Source organism: Talpa europaea (assembly GCF_964194135.1).
Source record: "Talpa europaea genome assembly, chromosome: 8".
In the NCBI taxonomy this organism is placed as follows: domain Eukaryota; kingdom Metazoa; phylum Chordata; class Mammalia; order Eulipotyphla; family Talpidae; genus Talpa; species Talpa europaea.
Genome location: NC_140075.1, coordinates 82,958,650 through 82,981,028, shown reverse-complemented (window position 1 = coordinate 82,981,028; position 22,379 = coordinate 82,958,650). Strand labels below are relative to the sequence as shown.

At 40.1% G+C, this 22,379-nt stretch overlaps 1 protein-coding gene across 1 annotated transcript; it reads right to left on the bottom strand.

Moving 5' to 3' along the window:
- Positions 1 to 796: 796 nt before the first annotated feature.
- On the bottom strand, positions 797 to 12,352 carry RTRAF (RNA transcription, translation and transport factor; the record flags this gene model as incomplete). Its single annotated transcript, XM_084240948.1, has 8 exons — positions 797 to 1,077; positions 1,182 to 1,230; positions 1,545 to 1,613; positions 3,690 to 3,778; positions 4,785 to 4,871; positions 7,960 to 8,059; positions 10,151 to 10,275; positions 12,292 to 12,352. 8 exons carry the CDS (start codon positions 12,350 to 12,352, stop codon positions 923 to 925), a joined length of 735 nt encoding a protein of 244 aa, XP_084097074.1. The 3' UTR covers positions 797 to 922.
- Positions 12,353 to 22,379: the final 10,027 nt, after the last annotated feature.

Sequence of the window (22,379 nt, the reverse complement as noted above, 5' to 3'; positions counted from 1 at the left end):
ACAAATCCACTTTTTCCCTCCCTCCCTTCCCACGGCAGGAAGAAAGTAAATACGGTATGTAAAGGACTTGGAGTTTACAATAAGAATCTGGAGCTTAAAGAACATTTACTGAAAAACAAAGGTGAAGAAAGTGAAAAAGGAATTGGCCATTAGAAGTTCCTGGACATACAGTGCAAAAAGACTAAGTATATTTTGTGAAAAGTTTATACCTCAATCCTTACTACTGTATTTTTAAAAGCAAGTTTAAAAAAAAGTAATAGAACTTAATTCATGCTGAAAGCAACTTTACAAACATTTTATCATATTTAAAAGGTCAAATTCATTCAGTTAAAAACCAGTGTACACCCTAAATCTAATTTTTGCCTTAGATTCTTTCTCACCAAGAAATTAAAGCACATGTGATCAGTACAAAATACAATCGTAAAGATCATAAACCTCAAGAGAAGGCAATGCAGAACTGATGGGAAAGATCCAACTTAGTTTCCCAGCAAAAGTTCTAAGACTTTTTTTACCTCTACATTTCTATTTATATTGAAAGGTGCTAGAATATTTCAATTTGTATTTTCTGATCCTGTAAGTTCCTTTATAGAATTACCCACAGAAATCACTACCTGTATAAATACCAAAGATGTAACAGTTCTCAATTTCTAGATTACACCAATAAAATATTTTAAAGTTTTCCTATGATTTGTACTGTCTATGGCATATACCTGTAACCACAAAGGACTTAACAAATAACAGTCAAAAATAATCCACTTTCCCAACTTTATTAAAGAAAAAGCAATGATGGTAAATCTCTAGAACATAGCCAATTTTCTGGGATTCCTCCCTTGAAAATGTGACATTTGATTTCCAAACATGCCAGAGTGTACACAGTTCCCAATGGTACTAAGTAGGTGAGAAGCTGAAATCCTAAAAATGTTCATCTTCCAACTTTCCCCAGTCTGTGGTCTGTCTTTGGATCGGCAATAATTGCCTGAACAGCTACTATGGCTTCATTAATTTTTGTCTGTAGCTCTCTGAGCTCTTCTATATGCAGCAATCGCAGAATTTGAGCAGCTTCATTAAGAACCGCATCTGTTTTATAAGAAACACTGCATTAATTAATAACTGGATACTTAAAGACCATTTCCTCACACAGGTCCCCATCTCTAAAAACTGAATTAATCAAAGTCACTTACCTCCTGTGTCAAAACCAAGGATATGCTTGTCTAAAGCAACAGGTAAGCCCTTTAAAAAAAAAATAATTCCATTACAAATAAATTTCTCATTTGAAACTGCAAAGCAGTCAGCTATTTTAACCTTGCCTAGCAAGGGAACTGAGATTTTTCTCTTTAAACAAATGGCCTTTTTCATGTACTGGGAATTTAGCTCCATCGCCCATCCAAATCCTTTATATGAGACAAATGAAATAGCTCAAGTATCCATTCTCTGGTTTGCTCTAACACAAAACAGGTATTTTTAAGCGTGCATGCAAAACTTAAATTCATAAAAATATCAGAAGAAAACCATTAATAATTTAGAATTTATTAAAAAATACATACCTCTTTTGTTTGGTTTGCTTTAGCAACAGCGTCCTGTGTCAGACGCTCCTGGACCAAAATGCGAATTGCCTGAGAAAACCAAAAATGCCCTATTAGCTGTTATCTTTCCTTTTCTGTGATAGAGAATAAGGATGCCCAGTTTAATGAAGTTAGCATTACTTAGTTCATTAACTACACAATTAATAAAATAGCTATTTGTAATAAAAGTTATCACTTTTAATGAAGTAGTAATGCTCATTTTTTTGAATAGGTAATGCGCATACATGGTAAAATAAAAACAATACAGCCGATACATGGTAAATAGGTTCCATCCTACATTTGACCTCAGACATCCCTCTAGAAGACAGTCATTGTTACCATGTTCTTGAATATCCTTACAAGAACTCAAATTACAATCATGCTCAGACATATGTAGACAGACGGCCTTTGGCACAAAGGACAGCATATCCTATACACAGTCCTTGGTGTTTTCAATATAGCAAAGTGTTTTCAAGTCTCCATCACTAAGGTATTAGCAGATAAGTGGATGCATGTACCTGTACACACCTAAATAGTTAAGAATTTAAATGATCAACATTTCCTTTTAAATAATGACAGAAACCAAATGCTACATTTGAAGAATATTAAACCAGTCTAACAATAATTGCAAATACAGTAAACAGCCCAGCTGCCAGCTAATGAATGGATTCTCAAACCTAACAAATCTCTTAAGATAGAGCCCACACTGCCATGTACTGCTTAAATGCTTCTTAAAGGTAACACAAAGGGGGCCTCCCCGAGTGGCGCAGTGGTTGAGCGCTGGGCTGCGAAGCTGCCCAAAGCCTCTGCAGCGCTGGCTCGATCCCCAGCCACCAGGGAGGGTCCCACATGGTGAGCAGACCTCCACTGCTCCCCTCAGCAGTGTACCCCGTTGGCCTGCCTGTCCTGTTCCACGCTCTGGCTCTGGTAAATTTTCTCACCCTCCAGCGCGTCTGACTATACCCAGTGCTCATATAAATCTTTAAAAAAAAAAAACCCACAAAGGACCAACATGCAGTTATGATTAGAATTCTACAAAGCTTTTTGGTTACAGCTGATTTATAATTTTTCCACAGGGTTTTTAAAGTCTAAGGAAAGCACCCCAAATATGAGATGCATTGTCTGTTTCTCCTCTCAGTTTATGATGAAAGCTGACATGGCCACTGAAGAACTGTTCCAAAGCAATTTACATGATTGCCTCAGTAGGGAACAAGTTTTTAAAAGAACTAAAGTTCACCAAAAACAAATTTTTGTCTCTTGAAATCCATTCTGAGGTGAGGAAATCCAAGTTAACATTTAGATTCAGCATAGAGAAAGTCCTTACACTTTGTGAAATTGCCACCTATTCACCACTACTCTTATGAGTAAATTTAATTATTCAACTTACTACAAAGGTAATTTACATGCACAGGTGTAGTAAAAAGCCCTTTAAATTTCATAAACTCAATAATTTCTGAAATAATCTCCAAGTCTGATATCTTAACTCTCCCACCACTGTCAATCAATGTGTTAAGTCCTCTGAAATATTAGTATATATTTCCTCAGAATTATGAGACCTCTTTCAGACCACTGGGTTCCCTGAAGTAAACAAATGTAAGTGGCCTACCCAGAATGGGGGACTTTGAAGCCAGAAACAATCATTTCTCAAAGAGATTTTGGGGTATATATTTTTGACCTAATTCACCATTACTAATTTGGCATTTCCAGACCACGAATCTTTAAAAGGACTGATTAAACACTAGTAAAATGATACAAAAGAATGGATGAGATCAGAGTGGCTAGATCAAAATCCCGGCTCTTAACATTTTCAAATAATGCCATCTTGAACATTATCTACTCTGAATCTCAATTATTTCATATACACATTGGAAAAAAAAAAGACTACCTCCTACCTCTGGGATTACTGGGAGGGATGAAAGATCATCTTTGCAAAGTATTTAGTATAGTGGGAAGCACACAGTAAGTATTCTGATATCAGTTATCAAAACAGATAAAATTTGCTTTATGTACCACATAGTAATTCAATCATAAATTCAAATATCAAACAGGCTAATTTTTAGAAAATAGGTGTTTAGGAAAAAAAAAATAGACAAAGAGCTAATGTCAAATCAAGAGAATGAAACTGACCTTAAGCATTACCAGGTAATCATCATGACGTTGAATCTGAAGGAGGTTAGCCAAAGCCATCACACCAGCCTTAAAATCTGGATTAGTTACTATAAAAGATTAAAAATAGAAACTTACAGCTACAAAAACATGATTTTATATATATACAAAAATATTTAGATTTCTAGTAACAATAGATCTAATATTTAAAACTCTGAACAAGGCCTGTGGACCAACCATCAATCTACGTCTTGCAGCAGGGGAGGAGTGAGTGATGAGAGCAGGGGACAGACGCACTCAGGGGAGCCGGGTGGTGGTAAGAGGGTGAATTATTGGTGGGAGGGCCACACTTAAGGGGAACAATAACTATAGACAGATGACCCACGACGTAAGAAAATAAAATTAAACTGTGAACAAAAGTAGCGTAGGTAATAGTCAATTAGGTAAAGTGATGAAATAAATGGTTTCATTTATCAGCCACACCGAACAATCCAATGAAAGACCATATTAACTCACACTAGGTTTTCCTTTAACATTTTGCAAAGCCCATTTATGTAGCACTTTTAATTAACATTTCTTCCCAGAGCTATTAAAACATAGAACCTGTCAATGAACAGTTTTCCCCAAACCTTTCCTCTAAGCAGTAGTTTTGCCGTGTCCAAGCAGCTTATTAATTCATAAGGACAACTCACAAATTATAGGTCACAATCAGTGAGTGAAAGACTATTTAACATATTACAACCTAAGTAATTAGTCTTCATACTTTCAGAAGAATGACTTTCTGAAAGACATCTGGGAATTAAAATAATGAAAAAATTTTACCACTGTCTCGGTGTAATCAGTGTAAAAATATTTTAAGCTCACAAGAAGGCAAACAATTACCACCATGATTAAATACAAATCAAAACCCTAAATAGCTATAAGCAGATCAAAGAACAGCATTTTAACATTCAGCTACACAACTATAAGACGAAGGAGAAAATATGTTGTAACTGGCAGTCCACATGAAACATTCTTGAATTACTAAAATTAAGTAAACCCAGATTTGTTTTTTAAAATGTAAAAAAGCATTTAGGGAAAAAATGTGTTGACCAATTTTATGCATTAAATACATACCATCCAAATTGATCAATGGCTCTGCATTTTTAGCTGCATTATCAGCATTTTTTGTATTATCAGGTGATGAGTCCTTGTATTTTTCAGCTGTAGAAATAGGTAAAAATACAATTTGTAGAACTTTAAACAAACACTATTTATTTACTGACTTTGAGCCAAACTGTATTATAAGCATAAGACAACTCATCCAATTAAAATTACTTCCTGGGCCTCCCCTGGCGGTACAGGGGTTGAGCGCTGGGCTGCAAAGCTGCCCTCAGCCTCTGCAGCACCGGTTTGATTCCCAGGCGCTGGCAAGGGTCCCATATGGCGCGCAGACCTCTCCTGCCGCCCACTGCTCCCCTTAGCAGTGAATTTCGTCACTCTGCCTGTTCTGCTCTCTGCTCTGGCTCTGGTGAATTCTCTCACCCTCCCGAGATTCTGACTGTACCCAGTGCTTGTATAAATAAATAAATCTTTAAAAAAATAAATATTATTATTTCCTGGTGGTGCAAGGGGTTAGGATGCAGCCACTGCAGCACGAGTTCAATCCCCGGCCAGAGAGATACCCACATGGCTCAGCAGACCTCTCCTGTCTCGCCCACTGCTCCCCTCGGCAGTGAATTTCGGTCAGTCTGTTCTGTTCCCCACTCTGTTTCTGGTGAATCCTCTCACCCCCCACACCTCTGGCCTGTACCCCAGTTCTTGTATGCATAAATAAATAAATCTTTAAAAAAATTATTTCTTGCTATGAAAAACAGAAGACCATGTGATTATAGCTTGATTAAGCTAAAACAATTACTGGAATACCTGACACAAATATTTTTCATTAACATTTCTGAAGTAATATATTTCAAATACTCTTTAAAGTGTAGGAGAAAAAGTCTGCTTTTACTGCTTGGGGCAAAAGAACAGAAGAAGGGCAAGTATAAGTTATATGAAATTAAATACAGACTCACTAAAAAGTAAGTTTCTGTCTGCCACATCTTTTCAATAGAACCTAAAACCTTCTTTTTTAAGAGACAAATCAGTAATTTAGAGCTTTTATGATTTCTGCCATAAGGTTTCTGAAACTTAAGCCTGAAGTACCAGCAAAAAATAGCTGGGGCCTCCCCTGGTGGCGCAGCGGTTGAGCGCTGGGCTGCGAGGCTGCCCACAGCCCCTGCAGCGCCGGTTCGTTCCCCGGCCGGCCACTGGCGAGAGTTCCACAAAAAAAAAAAAAAAAAAAAAAAAGGGCTGCTTTTTTTGCCAAACATTCATTAAAGTTGATAAGCACATCTACTGTCTACAGGAAACTGTGTCAGGTACTATTGCAGGCAGAATTATGACTGGACTCCCTCCCACAAGAGATGATCATGTCCCAATTCCTGGAATCTATGAATATGTCACCTTACATAGCAAAGGGTAGATGTAATTAAATAGGGACCCTGAAATAGGAGCATTATCCTGGATTTCCTAGGTGGGCCCAAAGCAAGCACAGCACACTTATTCAAGGGAGGAAGATCAGACAGAGAAGAGGATGTGAGAATGGAAATAGTCACAAAGTGACTGAAGATGCTATGTGCCTGGCTTTCAAGATAAAGGGGCCAAAGAGAATGCAGGAAACTTCTAGAAGGTTTGAAAGACAAAGAAATGGATTTTCCTCAAGAATCCCTAAAGGAACCAGTCCTGCTGATTACTTGACTTTTCTAAGACAGATGCTGGACTTCTGACCTCAAAACTGTAAGATAATTGTTTTAAGTCACTAAGTTTGTGGTATTTTATCACAGGAAATTAGGAGAGGTATCATATACAAAACAGAAGTTGAGGGTCAGCTTACAAATAACTGGGGAAAATAAGATATAAGCACAATGGAAAATGGCAAATAAAAGACATAGTTAAAAGCTATGTAAGTTCAAAAGGAAGTATGACTGCTGTTAGGTGACATCTATGCTGGATCTTACAAGGATGGACAAGGTTCAGATGTGTAGCGACAGAGTGAAACAGCATATTAGCCAGAGGAAAAGTGTAAGCAAAGAAAAAAAAGTGTACAGGAAGGGAAAAAAAGAGATGCAAACAGAAGAATTACTCTAGTTTGGCAAGGATGTTAAATATGTGAGTATTGGTGACAATCAGAGTAAGGGCCCCTGGAATTTTTTTGCAGAAAATGAGACAGCAATGACGATAGTGCATAATAGGAGGTGTTCTTTGGAAACAGAGCAGCGTCATCCAAAACACACTTATGTTTCAAAAAGTTAGCCTGAAGGGTCATGTGGATGATAACAGAGGGTGATAGTAATAAAAGACTAGTTTGAAAGACAGTTCAAGAATTTCAGCAGAAAGTGATAAGAGTCTGAATTACAGCAACAGACATGGGAGTGGATAGAAAAGACGCAACAGACATGGGAAAAGAAGGGTGGGGACAGAATGGGAGGAAAAGGGAAAAGCAAAGGACAGCAAAAAGGCTTCAAAAGCAAATGATAAAGAGAGCTGAAACTCATAGTCCATAGAAGAGATGAACAGAAAGCACAGAGGATGGAGGTAAAATTGGATACTGCATTTAGATGTTAACAGGCCTTTCAAAATGAAATGGTATGAGAGAAAACACAAGCATATAGCAATTTTTTTTTTTTTTTTGGTACTCTACTTAATCAATACAGCAATATACAAGTATCAACAGTAAAACAACACAGACTTGTTTCAGTCTCTTGTGAAGTAAACTGCTGCAACCAAAACCCTGAAATCCTATCTCATCAATTCTGGAGCACTACTGACAACTTAAGTTGAAAGACTAAAGTACAGACTGTGAAAAATGAGAAATTTGCCAAAGTAGTATTACTTTGTGAGAAGACATTCAATCAGTCTTTTTTAAAAGACCCACTTCCAAATTTCTAAAAAAACAAAACAAAACAAAAAAACCCTAAATAAAAGATACTGCCTTTAACTTCTTATAATAGAGAGTCTTGTTTTAGAAAAATTCTTTCCTAGACAATTTAGAAGTCGTGAAGTAGAACAGAAGCTGGATACAGGTTACAAAGAAAAAGTATTATTTTAAATAGATGCTGAAAAGGAAGCTGTGGACATAAAATTAAAATGAGCCCAAAATAGAATATTAGCAAAGAAGTACAAACTGGTAAGGTCCCGACATTTTTAATACTCTTTTCCTGCCGTCCCTCTTCTCCCTCTCTTTAAAACACACATTTTCCACAAAACATACCATTATCTCCATACTCAAGTCTAACTGCTAAACCAAGAAGCCAGTCAATTGCTTCTTGTCGATCTTGAATCTTGAAAGGACAGTTAACATCTCTGAGATACTGTGAGGGAAAAAAAAAAAAATCCAGTTTCATTATTGCCATAAAGTCAGAAGAAAAAAATGGTAGAGTTGAAAGAGACCTTAGTTTAGAGCGCTAAGAATTCCTTGTAACATTTATATCATTAAACTTTTGAGATATTATTATACAACCCAAATGAAGGAAACATAACCACCTTTAAAAAAAAGTATCTCCATCATGCTTTCAGAAATTTTACCAGATCCCAGGAAGGGGATCACTGATCTAGAACAACTTCCTTGTTTATAATCTTATTTATTAAATAAGAAAATCTAAAACTTTCTGAATCTATATTTTCTGACTTCAGGTCTCAATACTCAGAGCAATTAAATAGAAAGGACTTCAAAAATTAAATTTCAACAATGTTAATATTCAAACTCCTGGAACTCACTTGTAAAAATCCTTTTGGGGTAATAAATGAATCAACTTTTTTTAGATATAACTCATTTTGTGGGCCTCTCTTGTGGCACAAGGTGTTGAGTTGCAGCACTATGAAGCTATCAATAGCCACGGCAGCAGGAGTTCGATCCCTGACCAGGGAGCTAACCCATATGGCACAGCAGACCTCTCCTGACTTGCCCGCTGCTCCCTTCAGCAGTGTATTTCAGTCAATCTGCCTGTTCTGTTCCCAACTCTGTCTCTGGTGAATACTCTCAGCCCCTGCACGTCTGGCCTGTACCCCAGTTCTTGTATGCATAAATAAATAAATCTTTAAAAAAACAACTTATTTTTTAAAATTTTATCTCCCTGCTTCAAAATAGAACGCCTCCTTCACAAGACTGATCATACCATCAAAATACAAAAACTGTCAGTAATAAAGACATTCAAAAGATGTTTCATGCTCTAAAAGTAATTCCAAGTAAAGTTCCAAATAATGGCTTAAACAATGATATCATAATTCCAAAGAGACCCCAATTTGAGGATGTAATATTTGGATATATAAGCTCCAATATATTTATCTTTAAGTTACCCTACTTTACTGTCACTTTTGGTGTTTTTTTTCCTCTTATCAGAAACATGATTAGTCTTCAAATAGCCTTCTATATGTGCAACTTTGTGTTATCTTGTACACATTATGGACTATAAGAAAGATATCACATAAATACAAAACCCTAATAACATTATTTCAATGTCTTAAGAAACTTTGAAAAAACACTTTTTAAGAGCAAAGGAAAAGGAAAATAATTCAGTACTACAGTAACAGAAGTAGGGGCATTGTTAGTAAAAGCGAATAGTACTTGCTATGGGCCAGGCACCTCTCACACATGTAAGAAGGTATGTCACTAATTAACAACACATACTACCCCTATGTGATTGGTACCACTGTTACTCCCATTTGATAAGAACATCAAGAAACAGTAAATAAACTTGCCCATGATTCCTAGTTAATGAAACCTCTACAGAAAAAGCTAGTTACCTTATCACTCTGTTCTAACAAATGAAAATTAGTCACTTTTCATATTTTCAAGAAAAACTTTACTCATGTAATATAGCCAATGAAAGTGTCCAATATAATATTTTAAAACGATTTTAAGTGGAAAATAATTCTTTTTGCAAAAATATTACTAAGGTTTAAGTCAATGTGAAAATTATTCTACCCACAAAAATAAGCTCCACACTTTTTTTTAGTATTATTTATGTTGTACACATCACTGGTCATCTGTGTCATGTTAAATATAAGTATAAACAATAACCCTAGTTGTCAGGCATGTCAATAATGCCTTAACAATAGTGTAAGTGTATTATTGGTATATTTTAGTTGATACAGAAATTCTGACTCTGGTTATTTTTTTCCATTTATAGAATATTATTCCTTTAAAAACCTCACAGGGTTTGTGAACAGAATCATTTCCATTCAATCTAAAACCGTGATAAGAATATAATATACATTACAGGATAATAACATTTGCTCTTAAAAGCAGCATGGACAGGAAAAATGAAGTCCCTGAAATGCAGCTTTTCTAATACTGTTCATCTTTTTATTTATTAAAAGGACAAAGTAATTTTAAGGTTGTCTGTCTTCATGCAATTTTACAAGAGTTCTTTATTCTCTTATTTTAATTTCTAATTCATTACCTTTTCAAAAAACTTGGGCCAGTCACTGCTGTGGATGTTTCTTAAATTACCTCTGTCTTCAATCTTGTAGTGTCTGATTTTCTGGTCTTCAAGCCAAACAATAAAGTTTCTAAATTCTGTTTCATCTGCAACAAAAATAACATGTGAGTCACTTGAAGCACTAGATAAAACACTCTCTTCCCCACAAATACAGTCTTGTGGAATTTTTTTTTTAAAGATTTATTTATTTATACAAGAACCGGGGTACAGGCCAGATGCGTGGGCCGGTGAGAGGATTCACTAGAGACAGAGAGGGGAACAGAACAGGCAGACTGTTGAAATACACTGCTGAGGGGAGCAGCAGGTGAGACAGGAGAGGTCTGCCGCGCCATGTGAGATTCTCGCCATCAGGCCGGGATCAAACCCGCGCTGCAGAGGCTGTGGACAGCTTCACAGTGCAGCGCTCAAATGCCTGCGCCATCAGGGAGGCCCTTATGGAACTTTTTAAAACTCAAAAACAGTAAGTTAATTTAATAACTCAAAGTAGGAGGTGAAAGTGCAAAGTCTGGGTTACAGATTTAAAATGTTTAGTTTTCTGGCATGAATTTAACTTCTAGCTCCATTCATGTAAACTTGGGCTAATCACCTGAATTTTCTATGACTCAGATTTTTGAGCTACACAATGGGAATGGGGGGCACCCTTGGAGGCATAAGGGGTTAAGTCTCTTCACTATGAAGATATCTGCAGCATGAGTTCACTCTCCTGGCCAGGAAGATGACCCACATAGTGCAGCAGACCTCTTCTGTCTTACACGCTGCTCCCCTCAGCGGTTTATTTCAGTACATCTACCTGTTCCTGCTCCCCACTCTGTTTCTGCTGAAGCCTCTCACCCCTGCACCTCTGGCCTGTACCCCAGCTCTTGGATGCATAAATCTTTATTTAAATAATATTGTTATGAAAATTAAATGATTTGAGAATTGATTAAATATTCAATAAAACATCTGGCACCAAGTGTTAGTTGTTACTATTCCGATTTCTTGGGGGAAGGGGGTTGGGTCGGTTTAAATTTATAGCTAAGTAATAATGAAGTACATGAAGTTAAACACTGAAAGATTCTGACGACTACTATCATTTATTGTTATAGTGCATACCCGAGAAAGTACACATGTCGTTTCATTTAATATTCCCACACCCTGTAGAGGTAGATAAACCTCTATTTCACGAATGAGAAAACTGGGGCTCAAAGATTCAAATCCAGGTCTAAGATCTACTGCCGCTGACCCTTTTTTAATAAAAGACAAAACAAGAAAAACAAAAGTCTATGAAGTGATATGCTTCTACAGGATATCAAGAAAATCCTATTAACTTGCGTAGCTATCCTTTTCAATTTGAAATTCAAGTTTCCATTATGAAGTCTTAAGAATCAACACATGGTGTGTTAGCATCAGAGGCTGTCCTTGATCACTTTCAAACTTACTCCTCTACCACAGGTTAAGGAAAATGAGCTGTGGGCTGTAATTGAGTAAGAGTGGGTGCCAATGTTAACGCTTTAAAAAACTCGAATGCTGCCAATCCTAAATATCTCTGTATTTACCATTCAATTGCCCCGCTCACCTGTTACCACTGTTTTGCAAGACCCACACAACGAAATTAGCCTGACTTAGCGCTTATCCCAACACTGCCCCGCCAGGACTTCATTATGGATTGTCTGGATCTCAAACTGCTGGATGGGCTCCGACAGCTCCCCACCCCCCACCCCCCCACCCCCCCTTCCTGGCAGGCAATGAACTAGTCTTCAAGTTACTCCGCACCCTCCTCGGATCCCAACACTCTGCTCCACCGCAGGTGCTAAAGGTGCTCCGTTACCCGGGAAGTGGGGAGCCGAAAAGCAACTGCGCGCTGAGGGGGTAGGTGGGGGGGGGTGGTATTTGGAGTTTAGCAAGTGCAGAAAGTGGCGAGGCCGAGGGAGGAGTGAGCGAGGGAGAGAGGAGGGCTCGGCGGAGAGCAGAGCTACGGGAAACCCGGAGGAGCCGGACCCCGGAGCCCCGGGGGGCGACAAGGCCGCGGAGGGTCCGGGTAGGGCGCCCGTGACCCGGCGCTGAGGAAGCCGCCGCCGGCGGGGTGAGGGATGCGCCGCCAGGCCGGGCCGCCGCCGCCTCACCTTTGCAGTTGAAGCCGGCAGGGTTGTGGTAGTCGAGGGCTGTCAGCTTACGTCGAAACATGGTCCCCGCTTCTCGCTCTGGTCCCCCGGGCTTCGGCCGGGAGAGGAGAGGCGAGCAGCAGCGGGCGGCTCAGGCACCGGCAACGCGGCGAGAGGGCGGGCAGACGCCGCGACGCTCGGAAATGACGGCGGCTTTCGCCAATCGTGGCTTAGGAACGGCGGATGCCGGCGAATGCCCACCAATCGGACACCGCCAAGGAGGCGGGGCCACGTCGCGGCACGTCGACGCTCAAATAAACTTTATTGTCAGCTTTCTTGTTGTACAATAGACAGAAAGCAATTGAGAGAAGCCCGTTTTCTGCTGTCCCAGTCAGTTTTATTTTTAATTCACTTCTTGATATATCATTTCGTGATATTTAGGAGAATGAATTTAGGAATTCTATTGGACATAAACTCTCATTGGCTCATAGAATTACTTTTTAGTGTTTTCGCCATTTATTCATTCATTTGTTTATTGTGTGCTTCCTACATAATAGGTGCTGGTCTTTAAAACACTGCTAATTCAAGGACTTTTAGCAAAACCCCTTTCAAACTAGTTGGAAGTGATCTATAGGTAAATATACAAATGCAAGACCCATGTGGTAGTTCCACTGATCACCAGTTAGGAGTCTCTGAAGCCAGAAACTGGCTTCATTCTTAGTCACCGCCAACAGTGGGCCATTAACTCCTACTATGTTTCTCATGTCTCAAATCCCAAATCCTTCACCTCCTCCAATCCCACTAATGCTACCTCAAATCAGGGCCTCATCATTTTCGCTTATTCTCATGATCTGTTTTCTTGGTGCCGGTCTAGCTTTCTCTGATCCATTTCTCTACACAGCAATGCTAGTGATTTTCTAAAACAAAACTTGTTCATAACTTTTTAGTATTTAGTATATTTTAGTAGTTTTCTGTTGCCTTTTAGAAATAATAAAACGTCTTAAGACCTTCCCTGGCCCAGTTTATGTGTTTTCAGACATGGGAGAGACAACAGTGAACAAGACAGACCAGGTCCCTACTTTCATGGAGTTTAAAAGGCTAATGGGGAAAAACAATAGTACTATGAACTAGGATTGAAGATGTTGAAGAGTTCATCATCCAGTCAAAAAGGTGACTTATTCTAAGTGCAGAGGATGCACAAAGTCAAGGGGTGAGAAGCAGCATGTCCCAGAGAGGCCAAAAGGTCAGAGAGAATGACATTTGAGACTATAGACAGAAGCACAGGCTTGATCATGAAAGGCTTTTCTTGCTATGATATGGGGAACTACTGATATTCTTGGGAGTAAGGACTGTTCATGTTTTATTTCAACAGATTATAACTATACACTTTAGCATTTGTGGGGCATAGAATTGAATAAAATATTTTCCAGAAGTTTAAGTATCCTAGCAACAATAGATATGTAAATAAATAGTTATAATCAACAAAATACTTATAAAATATAAATACTTAAAATGATAAATTCTGAGATGTATAAAGCATGCTTTCAGGTCAGAGTACAGCTTTAGGGAGGCACTGGGAGACAATCTGTATTTTCCAATTAAGATACTTACAGAGTAAATTAAGAAAACCAGCTTCAAGTGTGTCTTGTTGAAAAAAAAATTGACCAAAGCTGCAGCCATAATCACACACTCATATAATTAATGAAACACTAACCCCCAAGAATATACTATAAAACCATCAAGGAGGGAAAAATATTAAAGGAATCCTTATGTGCAATTGCAGATAATACATTTCTTTAAAAGAGGGGGGGGAGTGGTTCTTAAAATTTGTTTTGTAGAATTGACCCTTTAAAGCAAAAAAACAAAACAAATGAAGTGGCTTGCTCCTAACTTCTATTTTAGGGCCCTAAACTATCTCTGGTCATCAGCCCCGACGATTCTCATCTGTGGGGAAATAATTAGAACTCAAATAAGCAGACTACGGAATGGACCCATCACACATGAGCAGGGGAGAAAACTAATTTTGAAAAGAAGTTTGTAGGGCCTCCCTGGTGGTGCAAAGGGTTAAGCATCACACTATGAAGCAATCCACAGTCTCTGTAGTACAAGTTTGATTGCAGGTCTGGCCAGGGAGCATGCCACATGGCGCAGCAGACCTCTCCTAGCTCTCCTGCTGCTCCCCTCAGCAGTGTATTTCAGTCAGTATGCCAGTTTTGCTTCCCACTCTGTCTCTGGTGAATCCTCTCACTCCCCACATCTCTGGCCTGTACCCCAGCTCTCGTATGCATAAATAAATCTTTAAAAAAAATAGAAGTTTGTAGTTGGTCACAACTCTTTTCTGTTTAAAACCCTTAGTCTTCCCCTCGGATTTGAATGAGTTCTTTAGCCTATCTCAAATGAAGTGATAACAGGAAAATGAATCTTATTCAATAATTCCACTTGTGAAGAACAAGTCCTTTATGCATTTCACAAAGGGGAAACCAATTTTATTATCAAATGACCTGACTGCACTTTGGATGCATCTGTGAACCTGCACGCAAAAACTTCTGCCCTCAGGGAGCTTCCCTCATCTGGCAAGGGACAATAAACAATACAATTATAAATACATAATATTTTGTATTTTAGAAGGTGATAAGTCCTATGGGAGAATCATAAAAAGATAAGGGGAATAAAGAATGGAGTGGGGGTGGTGGGGGAAATGGGGTATAATGCAAGTTTTAGTTTTATACACCTCATTGAGAAGGTGGAACATGGAAACATAAAGGAAGAGGGTTAGCCACATGAATAAGGGAGGGGGAATGACAGTCCAGAAGGAGCATTCAGTGCAAATGAGAGATGAGAATGGTTTGTAGATTGTTATAAATGACTAAATCAAAATAATAATATTTTATGGCACATGAAAATTGTGTGAAATTCAAATTTTAGTGTCCATAAATAAAATGGCACTGGAGCACAGCCATGCCCATTTGCATACTAGCTGCTTTGGTGCTACAGATCTTAACAGCTGCAGTGGGGTCCGTATGGTCCATATGATGGGGACGGAAATATGACAGGGGCCTAAAAGATTTGCAGGAATGGTGGTTTTACAGAAATGTGGAGGTAACAATGTCAACATTTCCAGGAAACACATTATCAAATGTGATATCACATTATCAACACACAGGTTGCTCTGTGAAGGTTCTTTTCACAACTTGCAACATTTTAAAAAAGTTTTAGCAGTCTTACTACATTCCTTTGTTCAAATTACTCTTCCAAAGACAGTGAACAAACAAATTGGTAACAAGAATATCTACAAAAGTCTCTATATTGCACAGAAGAACAAGTTTGATATTCTAATGAATGTTATCAATTTAACACCCCATTAAATCAGATCTTTTTTTTTTAACAAATTGCAAAAGAAGAGAGGGCTGTCTTCCTGGGAGCCTCCTGTAGAGAGAACAATTCCTTCAATTCTTTCTGAGACTCTTTTTGTTAATTATGAAGACTTGATTGTTTGTTTTTATTTTCTTTAAGGTCGGACTCTGGAATTTCATGATTCATCATTAAAGGCAAAAAGCAGGCCCAAAGCCAGGAGAGCTCAATTATAATGTTATAAATGGAATAGAAATGAATAGGAACTTCCTTAGTTATATAAAGACTATGAGCATTTACCTGCTATACCAGATACTTCAGGGGGAACTTGCCAGACAGTAAAAATAACAGAAGAAAATAGAGGCAAGAGGTAGAGAAAGGAAATTCCTGAAACTGTCTTGTGAAGCCTTATATCCAGCTGTTCCATTACGTGAGCCAATCAGTTCCTTCTGGTGCTTGAACCAGGTTGGGTTGGGGTTTTGCCACTGAGAACTGAAGTCATCCTAACATGAGGATAGATTCCAGAAGGAGTTAAAAGAAATTATACACAGACTTAGTGGAAGATTGATGGGTTAAAGGTGACCTTTAACCTTTACATCAAAGATTTGAAAGAGTGGCTATATGCATAGAAACAGGAGCTCTGGTAGAAATGAAACAGCTGGGGCTGATGAAGAATCAAGTTCAGGACCTGCTGAATTTGAAGTGATGATAGAAAAAACCCATGAAGAAAGCCAAATATGTCAGTTCAAAATATGCATCTTTGACATAAAAATTATTGTGAACTGAAGGTAAGAAGCAGTAAAACCAGGAAAAGCTCCCCTCTTTTTGGCTAAATGCAGCTTATAAATTCTTTATGCTGGAGACAGACTCTTTTATTAGCCTAGAGATGCACTAGAAGAATCTGCAAACAAAACTTACTCCACAGTTTTCTCCCATATTTACCTTCTCACAGTTTGCTACCCTCAGGAGCCCAAAACTGTTTTCCTTTGTCCTGTCATTTTTCTATCAAGTATATTGTTCTTGTGGACGATGATATATAAACTGGAATTCTAAGCATCTATTTTGAGTTACTTTGGGTTTAGGTTTCTTCCATGTGATATGTGTTGTATGTGTTGGGAAACTTTTGTTAATTTGTCTTTTCTGCTACAGGGGTCTCAGTCAATAACTCAGAAGTAGAGAGGTGTAGGGTAAGGAAAAATGTCAGGCTTTTCTGCCTTCCTGCCATTAGGATAGATGACGGAAACTTGCAGTCCTGAATGCATGCCTGATGGCGGGCACCTGGAATTAGGGTGTGGGCAGAGGTAGATGGGATTCACCTGGACTAAGACTGCGCTTTTAAGAGCAGCGTCACGGGGACACCAAAAAAGAAGCTGAAAGAGAAGCCAAGAGAGAAGCAGAGAAGCAGAAGCAGAAGCAGAGATCACCAGAGAGCCCAGATAGAGTGAGGATTTGCTGGGGGCTGGGAGGACTCCAGCCTCCCGGCCCCCCAGCACCCCTGCCTGCCGTATGCCTGGTGAACCCCAATAAAAAACCTGCAAAAACCACTGAGGACTCTGACTCCTCCTCTATCCGGTCTGCTGGATCATAGAAAACCTGCACTGGTCCATTCCTGACCTTACAAGGGGAAATTATGGTTTTTCTGCATCCATAAACATTGTTGAGATTCAGGGATGAGCCTAAGTGAGCGATCCAGACTAAAGATGGATGGAGATGTCAACTGATGAGTTATTAGCATGAAGCTGGGCTTGAAACCAGTAGAGTGAGCTCCCTGGGAAACTGTCTAAAGGGGGCTGTTGACTGCATTTTATGAGAATCCTGTATTCATATTTAAGTTGGGGTAGGAGGAAGAGACATGGAAAGTGACTTTCATGAGAAAAGCAATTAGAAGAATAAAGAGCTAAGGAATACATCATGTCCCAAAGGGTAGGAGATTTGGAAAGGCAGGCAGGGGGCCAGGGCAACAGGGATCATCATTTGAGTTAACAGAATTCTATGGAGCCTTACCCTAAAAATGATAGAAAAGCCACCTTGGAATGTTTAAAAGCAGGAAATGAATAAGGCCAAGAGACTGTGATCTCATAATATTAACCAACAGACAGTCAAATTTAGACAACCTGCTGTACAGATTTCCTGGGAATATTCCTATTCCCTCTCCCCATCAGCCCAGTGAGCCCTTTGGCAAATTTGCTGACTCTCTAAGACACTCATGAAGGTTTGACAATTTTCCCTTTTTCTACTTTCCTGGAACTGATCTTTCTCCAGCATGCTAGGACATGGGCACCTGCTACTGCTATGGGGAACCGTCTGCTGCTGGGAAGTCAGGTTTTTCAGAGAAATATTGATGACCTAGTTAAAGGCATTGTCCTGACAGCGAGGCTTAAAATGCTGCTTCACACTGGGCCCAAACTTCCCAGGGGTGCTGCCTGCAAAGGAGAGCACTGGAGCTCAGTCTGCAAGTTTAAAGAAAGCAGGGCTTGGTGAACTCTCCTAGACTTGCCCTGGTTACCACGCTAGATATGTGGATGTTTTAAGAAAAAATCTGTTTTGAGGCAGAAACACAAGATTCTCCACCTTCTGCTTCAATGTCTCACAGAACTAGTCTGTGCTCAGATGACAGGTGAAATCCCACTTAGCTCACAGTGGATCAATTTAGGAGGAACTCAGACCCAAGTGAGGGGTGAAAAACCTTCATTCATCCATCTAGCAGATATTTATTAGGCATCTGTTATGCCACTGAGATAAGGATGACCTTCAGAAAGCTTACAGCCCAGTGGGAGACAGAAACAGCAGCAAGGCGAAGGAGGCCAAGCTGACAGAAAGGGGCCTACTTTAGACAGGGGGAGCAGGGCCTCCCGGGTGGTGCAAGGGGTTAAGACACAGCACTATGAAGCTATCCACAGCCACCACAGCACGAGTTTGATCCCCGGCCAGGAAGCTGACCCACATGGCGCAGCAGACCTCTCCTGTCTTGCCCACAGCTCCCCTCAGCAGTGTATTTCAGTACATCTGCCTGTTCTGCTCCCTACTGTCTCTGGTGAATCCTCTTACCCCCCCATACCTCTGGCCTATACCCCAGTTCTTGTATGCATAAATAAATCTTTAAAAAACATAGGGTGAGCAGAGGGGGACTCTTGGACCCAGTGACATTCAGGTTGAGGCATAAAATACGAGCTGTTATTTATGTCCAAATGAGGCAAAGAGCAGCGAAGCCATGTGAACAAAAAAGCCCTTTGGCAGGAAAGCGGATGAGGATGGAAGAGGGAAGAGAACAAGGTGGGTGGGTGAGAGGGTATGATAAGAGCAGGGAATAGGAGAAAGTGACAAAGATTCTCCTCTTGACAATACTCTAGCCAGGCTCCCCCGAGTCCTCCTCTCCATTAGGCCTCAACCTTGGCCTATAAAGATTTGACCAAACATTAATATAGTTTCTAACAGCTCAAGGCCATTTCCCTAAAGTGACCTGAGAAAACTCAAGGCTGTCAAAAAAAAAAAGTTACTATTTGTTGTAACCATCACCTGAAGATGGGTCTCTGCCTTTCAGGCTCTATGGGAGGACAGAATCCTAACTTCCACAGTTGGCAGCAGGCAGACACAGCTGGTAGAATCACATTTACACGGACCAGCCCTTTGTATCTTGCACTTTCCTCACTATTAATGCCCTGTTTGCTGCCCTCTCTGTTCTTCCATTCTCCCTTTAAATGGCCCAGTCGCTTGTACAAAATCAGATGGACTTTGGTTTACAAAAGACAAAAGTGTCTGGTTTACAAAAGACTCTTGCAAGACTTATGAGAATCTGCCTTACCACTTTAACTTGTGCCAGGCTTTGTCTTTGACTTGGGTCAGCAGGGCCTTGAAAGCCTTAATGAGAAGTTTGGGTTTTACTCTAAATGCAACGGAAAGCCAGCGAAGGTTTTAAACAGAGTGTGACCAGTTCTAACTTGGGCTTTAAGATCTTTCTAGCTGCTGTATGAGCAGAGTACAGCTGGTGAAGAGGCAAAAGCTGGGAGGCCAGTTAGGGGCTGCAGAGGTGAGGTGAAGGGTCACTGAGGTGTCAGAGCCTCCACATTACCTAGTATATTATGTAAGCGAGAGACTAGCTGTTGCAAATTACCTTCAGCGTGGGTGATTAGAAATTAGCTATCAGTGTGGGTGATTGAGAGTCATCCTTATGGACTATTCACCTTCAGGCCTCCCATTATTAGTCAGCATTGCCAGAAAGGGTTGGATAGCCATCTGAAGAATTTGTCTATTACAGAAAAACAAATTCTAAGGCTGAGTGAAAGAAAAGGAGAACCACAGCTGCCGTCAATCAAGACACATATTTTCCTCACTCTCCCGTTGTGACTGGTAATTCAAATGGATTTTCCGATTTTCCAATGAGATACTGGCCCCAATTCCATTCCTAGGCACAGGAAAAGCTTGTTTCCCTATAAGCTTTTTTCTTTTATATAGCTCCTTGGAAAATAGTGTCAATGTGCTACTACCTTGGGGTTTAATAATAAACAGGAAAATTTTGCTCTTTATACTCATTACCACTTGAACACTTCCTTTCTCACTTTTGTTTGTTTGTTTGCTGGCTCCTTACTGCTTTTGCTTTGGCAAATGAGAGCAGCAGGCACCTCCTGGGAATTTCATGTTCAGCACTTAATATTCAACGCTGGGCACGGAGATTAGCAAATGCCGAGGAAAAGCAATCTTCCCCATCCGTTCTTCGCCAGCTGTAAGCACACAGTCTCCCTGATGGCATTGGTGGAAACTTGAGACCTGACCTCATTGGTCCCACTAATGACTATGTAGGAATAAATAATTTTCATTGTTAATGAGGATTGGAGTTATTTCCCCAATGAGCCCAGCTTTCTGGCAGCCTATGGTTTCAGAGCTCAGTGGAATGTGTGTTTCTGAAGTTGCTGCCATTTTTACATGCTTTCCTTGCAGTTAGGAAATACTTGGAATTTGGTTTCCAAAGAGAGTATAAATCTGCTTCTGATAACTGGGTCTCTTTGATGGTGACCCTAGGGAATAAATTAGGCCCAGCCTGTCCTTTCTAAGCATTGCTGGAGAAGGTGAAATGAAATAGCCCACAAGTATGAAGCTAATATCTGCCTTTCACCTCCTTTCCACACAGGATAGAAACTAAATCACAATCAATTTATGAAACGATAAGTCAGTTATGATCTCTCTTCCCAGGGTTTGCCCCTGAATATTGGGGAACTTTTGAAATGCTGATGATGAGTGGGTAGCAGGTGGTGGGTCAGATCAGTGTCCATTGGCCAAAGGCCTCCCCTGGGATATTCTCATTTCTGTCCAGTCTTTGGTTGCCAGTGCACAAGATATGGCTGTGCTGGCCTGGTGAGTGCTGCCAGGCCTCCAAGTTTTCTGTTCAGAGAAGCACTGCCCTTCGTTATATGGGAACACCCCAGGTTTCCACACCATGGATGTGACTGGAAGGCCATTTCTGTCACCTCCAGGGCCCAGGAGCCACAGTGCTGATGGTCTGCTGCAGCCTGACCCAAGACTCAGAGGCTTAGCACCATTTACCTTTGAGATTAGAGATGGCCGACTGGTGGCCCACTTGTGCCCCTCAGATGTGCTTTGTTTGATCTGTACTAATTACTTAAGAAAAATTGCAGTAGAGTCAACACTTCTAAATCAAATTTCCCATATTTCAGGTTTCCTTCCCACCCTTTCCTGTCTCCTTGCTTTCTGAGCTTACAAATAAGCTTCCATCACTTATATTACCTCAAAAAGACAAAAAACCACCACCCCACAATATGCCTCAATCTATTACTTCAAGCTTATTTTTTCTAATTCTGTTTTACATCCTATCCTGTACAGAACTGAAGACTTGACATTCCCTAAACTCTAGTGTTTCTCGTATTATTTGTGAGGAAAGGCCAATTTTTAAATTTCTAGTCTATCACAGACCAATGTTTTTATACAAGACAATTAAAATGTAACACTGGAAAAGGAAATAAAAAAATGAAGTTATAATCATTTTTAAAGTATTTTTAAACAGAAATAAGACTGTTTCTGTTTATACAGTTTCTCTCCCTGGAATGCTATGCCCACGGCTGTTCCACCCTCCTTCTCTCATTCTCAAAGACCTCCTGATTTTCAAGGCCCTTTCTGCTATGAGGCATCTTCCCTGATCCTTCCTGTCTGCTCTGTAAGATGGAACACACCAGAGATCTACTGTCAGCCTCATGGCATTGTGTTATGATTATTGTATACTTGCATCCTCATGAACAAGCTATAATAACAGCAAAGGTGCTGTTGGATCAGTTAGCAGGTGTTATTTAGTGTTAGTAGCAGAGATGGGAACAAAACTAATGGCTCTGAGCTCAGTTTAATTCTCATGAATTCTCAAAATTTTGTTCTCAAAAGTAAAGATGTCAGACAAAGCCAAATACTGTGTATCACTTATATGTGGGATAGAGTAGGATGATGGGCACCAGGGCTAGAGGGTGGGGAGTTGGGGAGATGTCATTAAAGGGCACTAAGTTCTGGGGCCTCCCCGGTGGTGCAGTGGTTGAGTGCTGGGTTGCGAAGCTGCCCGCAGCCTCTGCAGCGCCGGTTCAATCCCCGGCTGTTCCCCGGCCACCGGAGGAGGGTCCCACATGGCGTGCAGACCTCTCCTGCCGCCCGCTGCTCCCCTCAGCAGTGTACTTCGGTCCTTCTGCCTGCTCTGCTCCCCGCTCTGGCTCTGGTGAATTCTCTCACCCTCCCGCGCTTCTGACTGTACCCAGTGCTTGTATAAA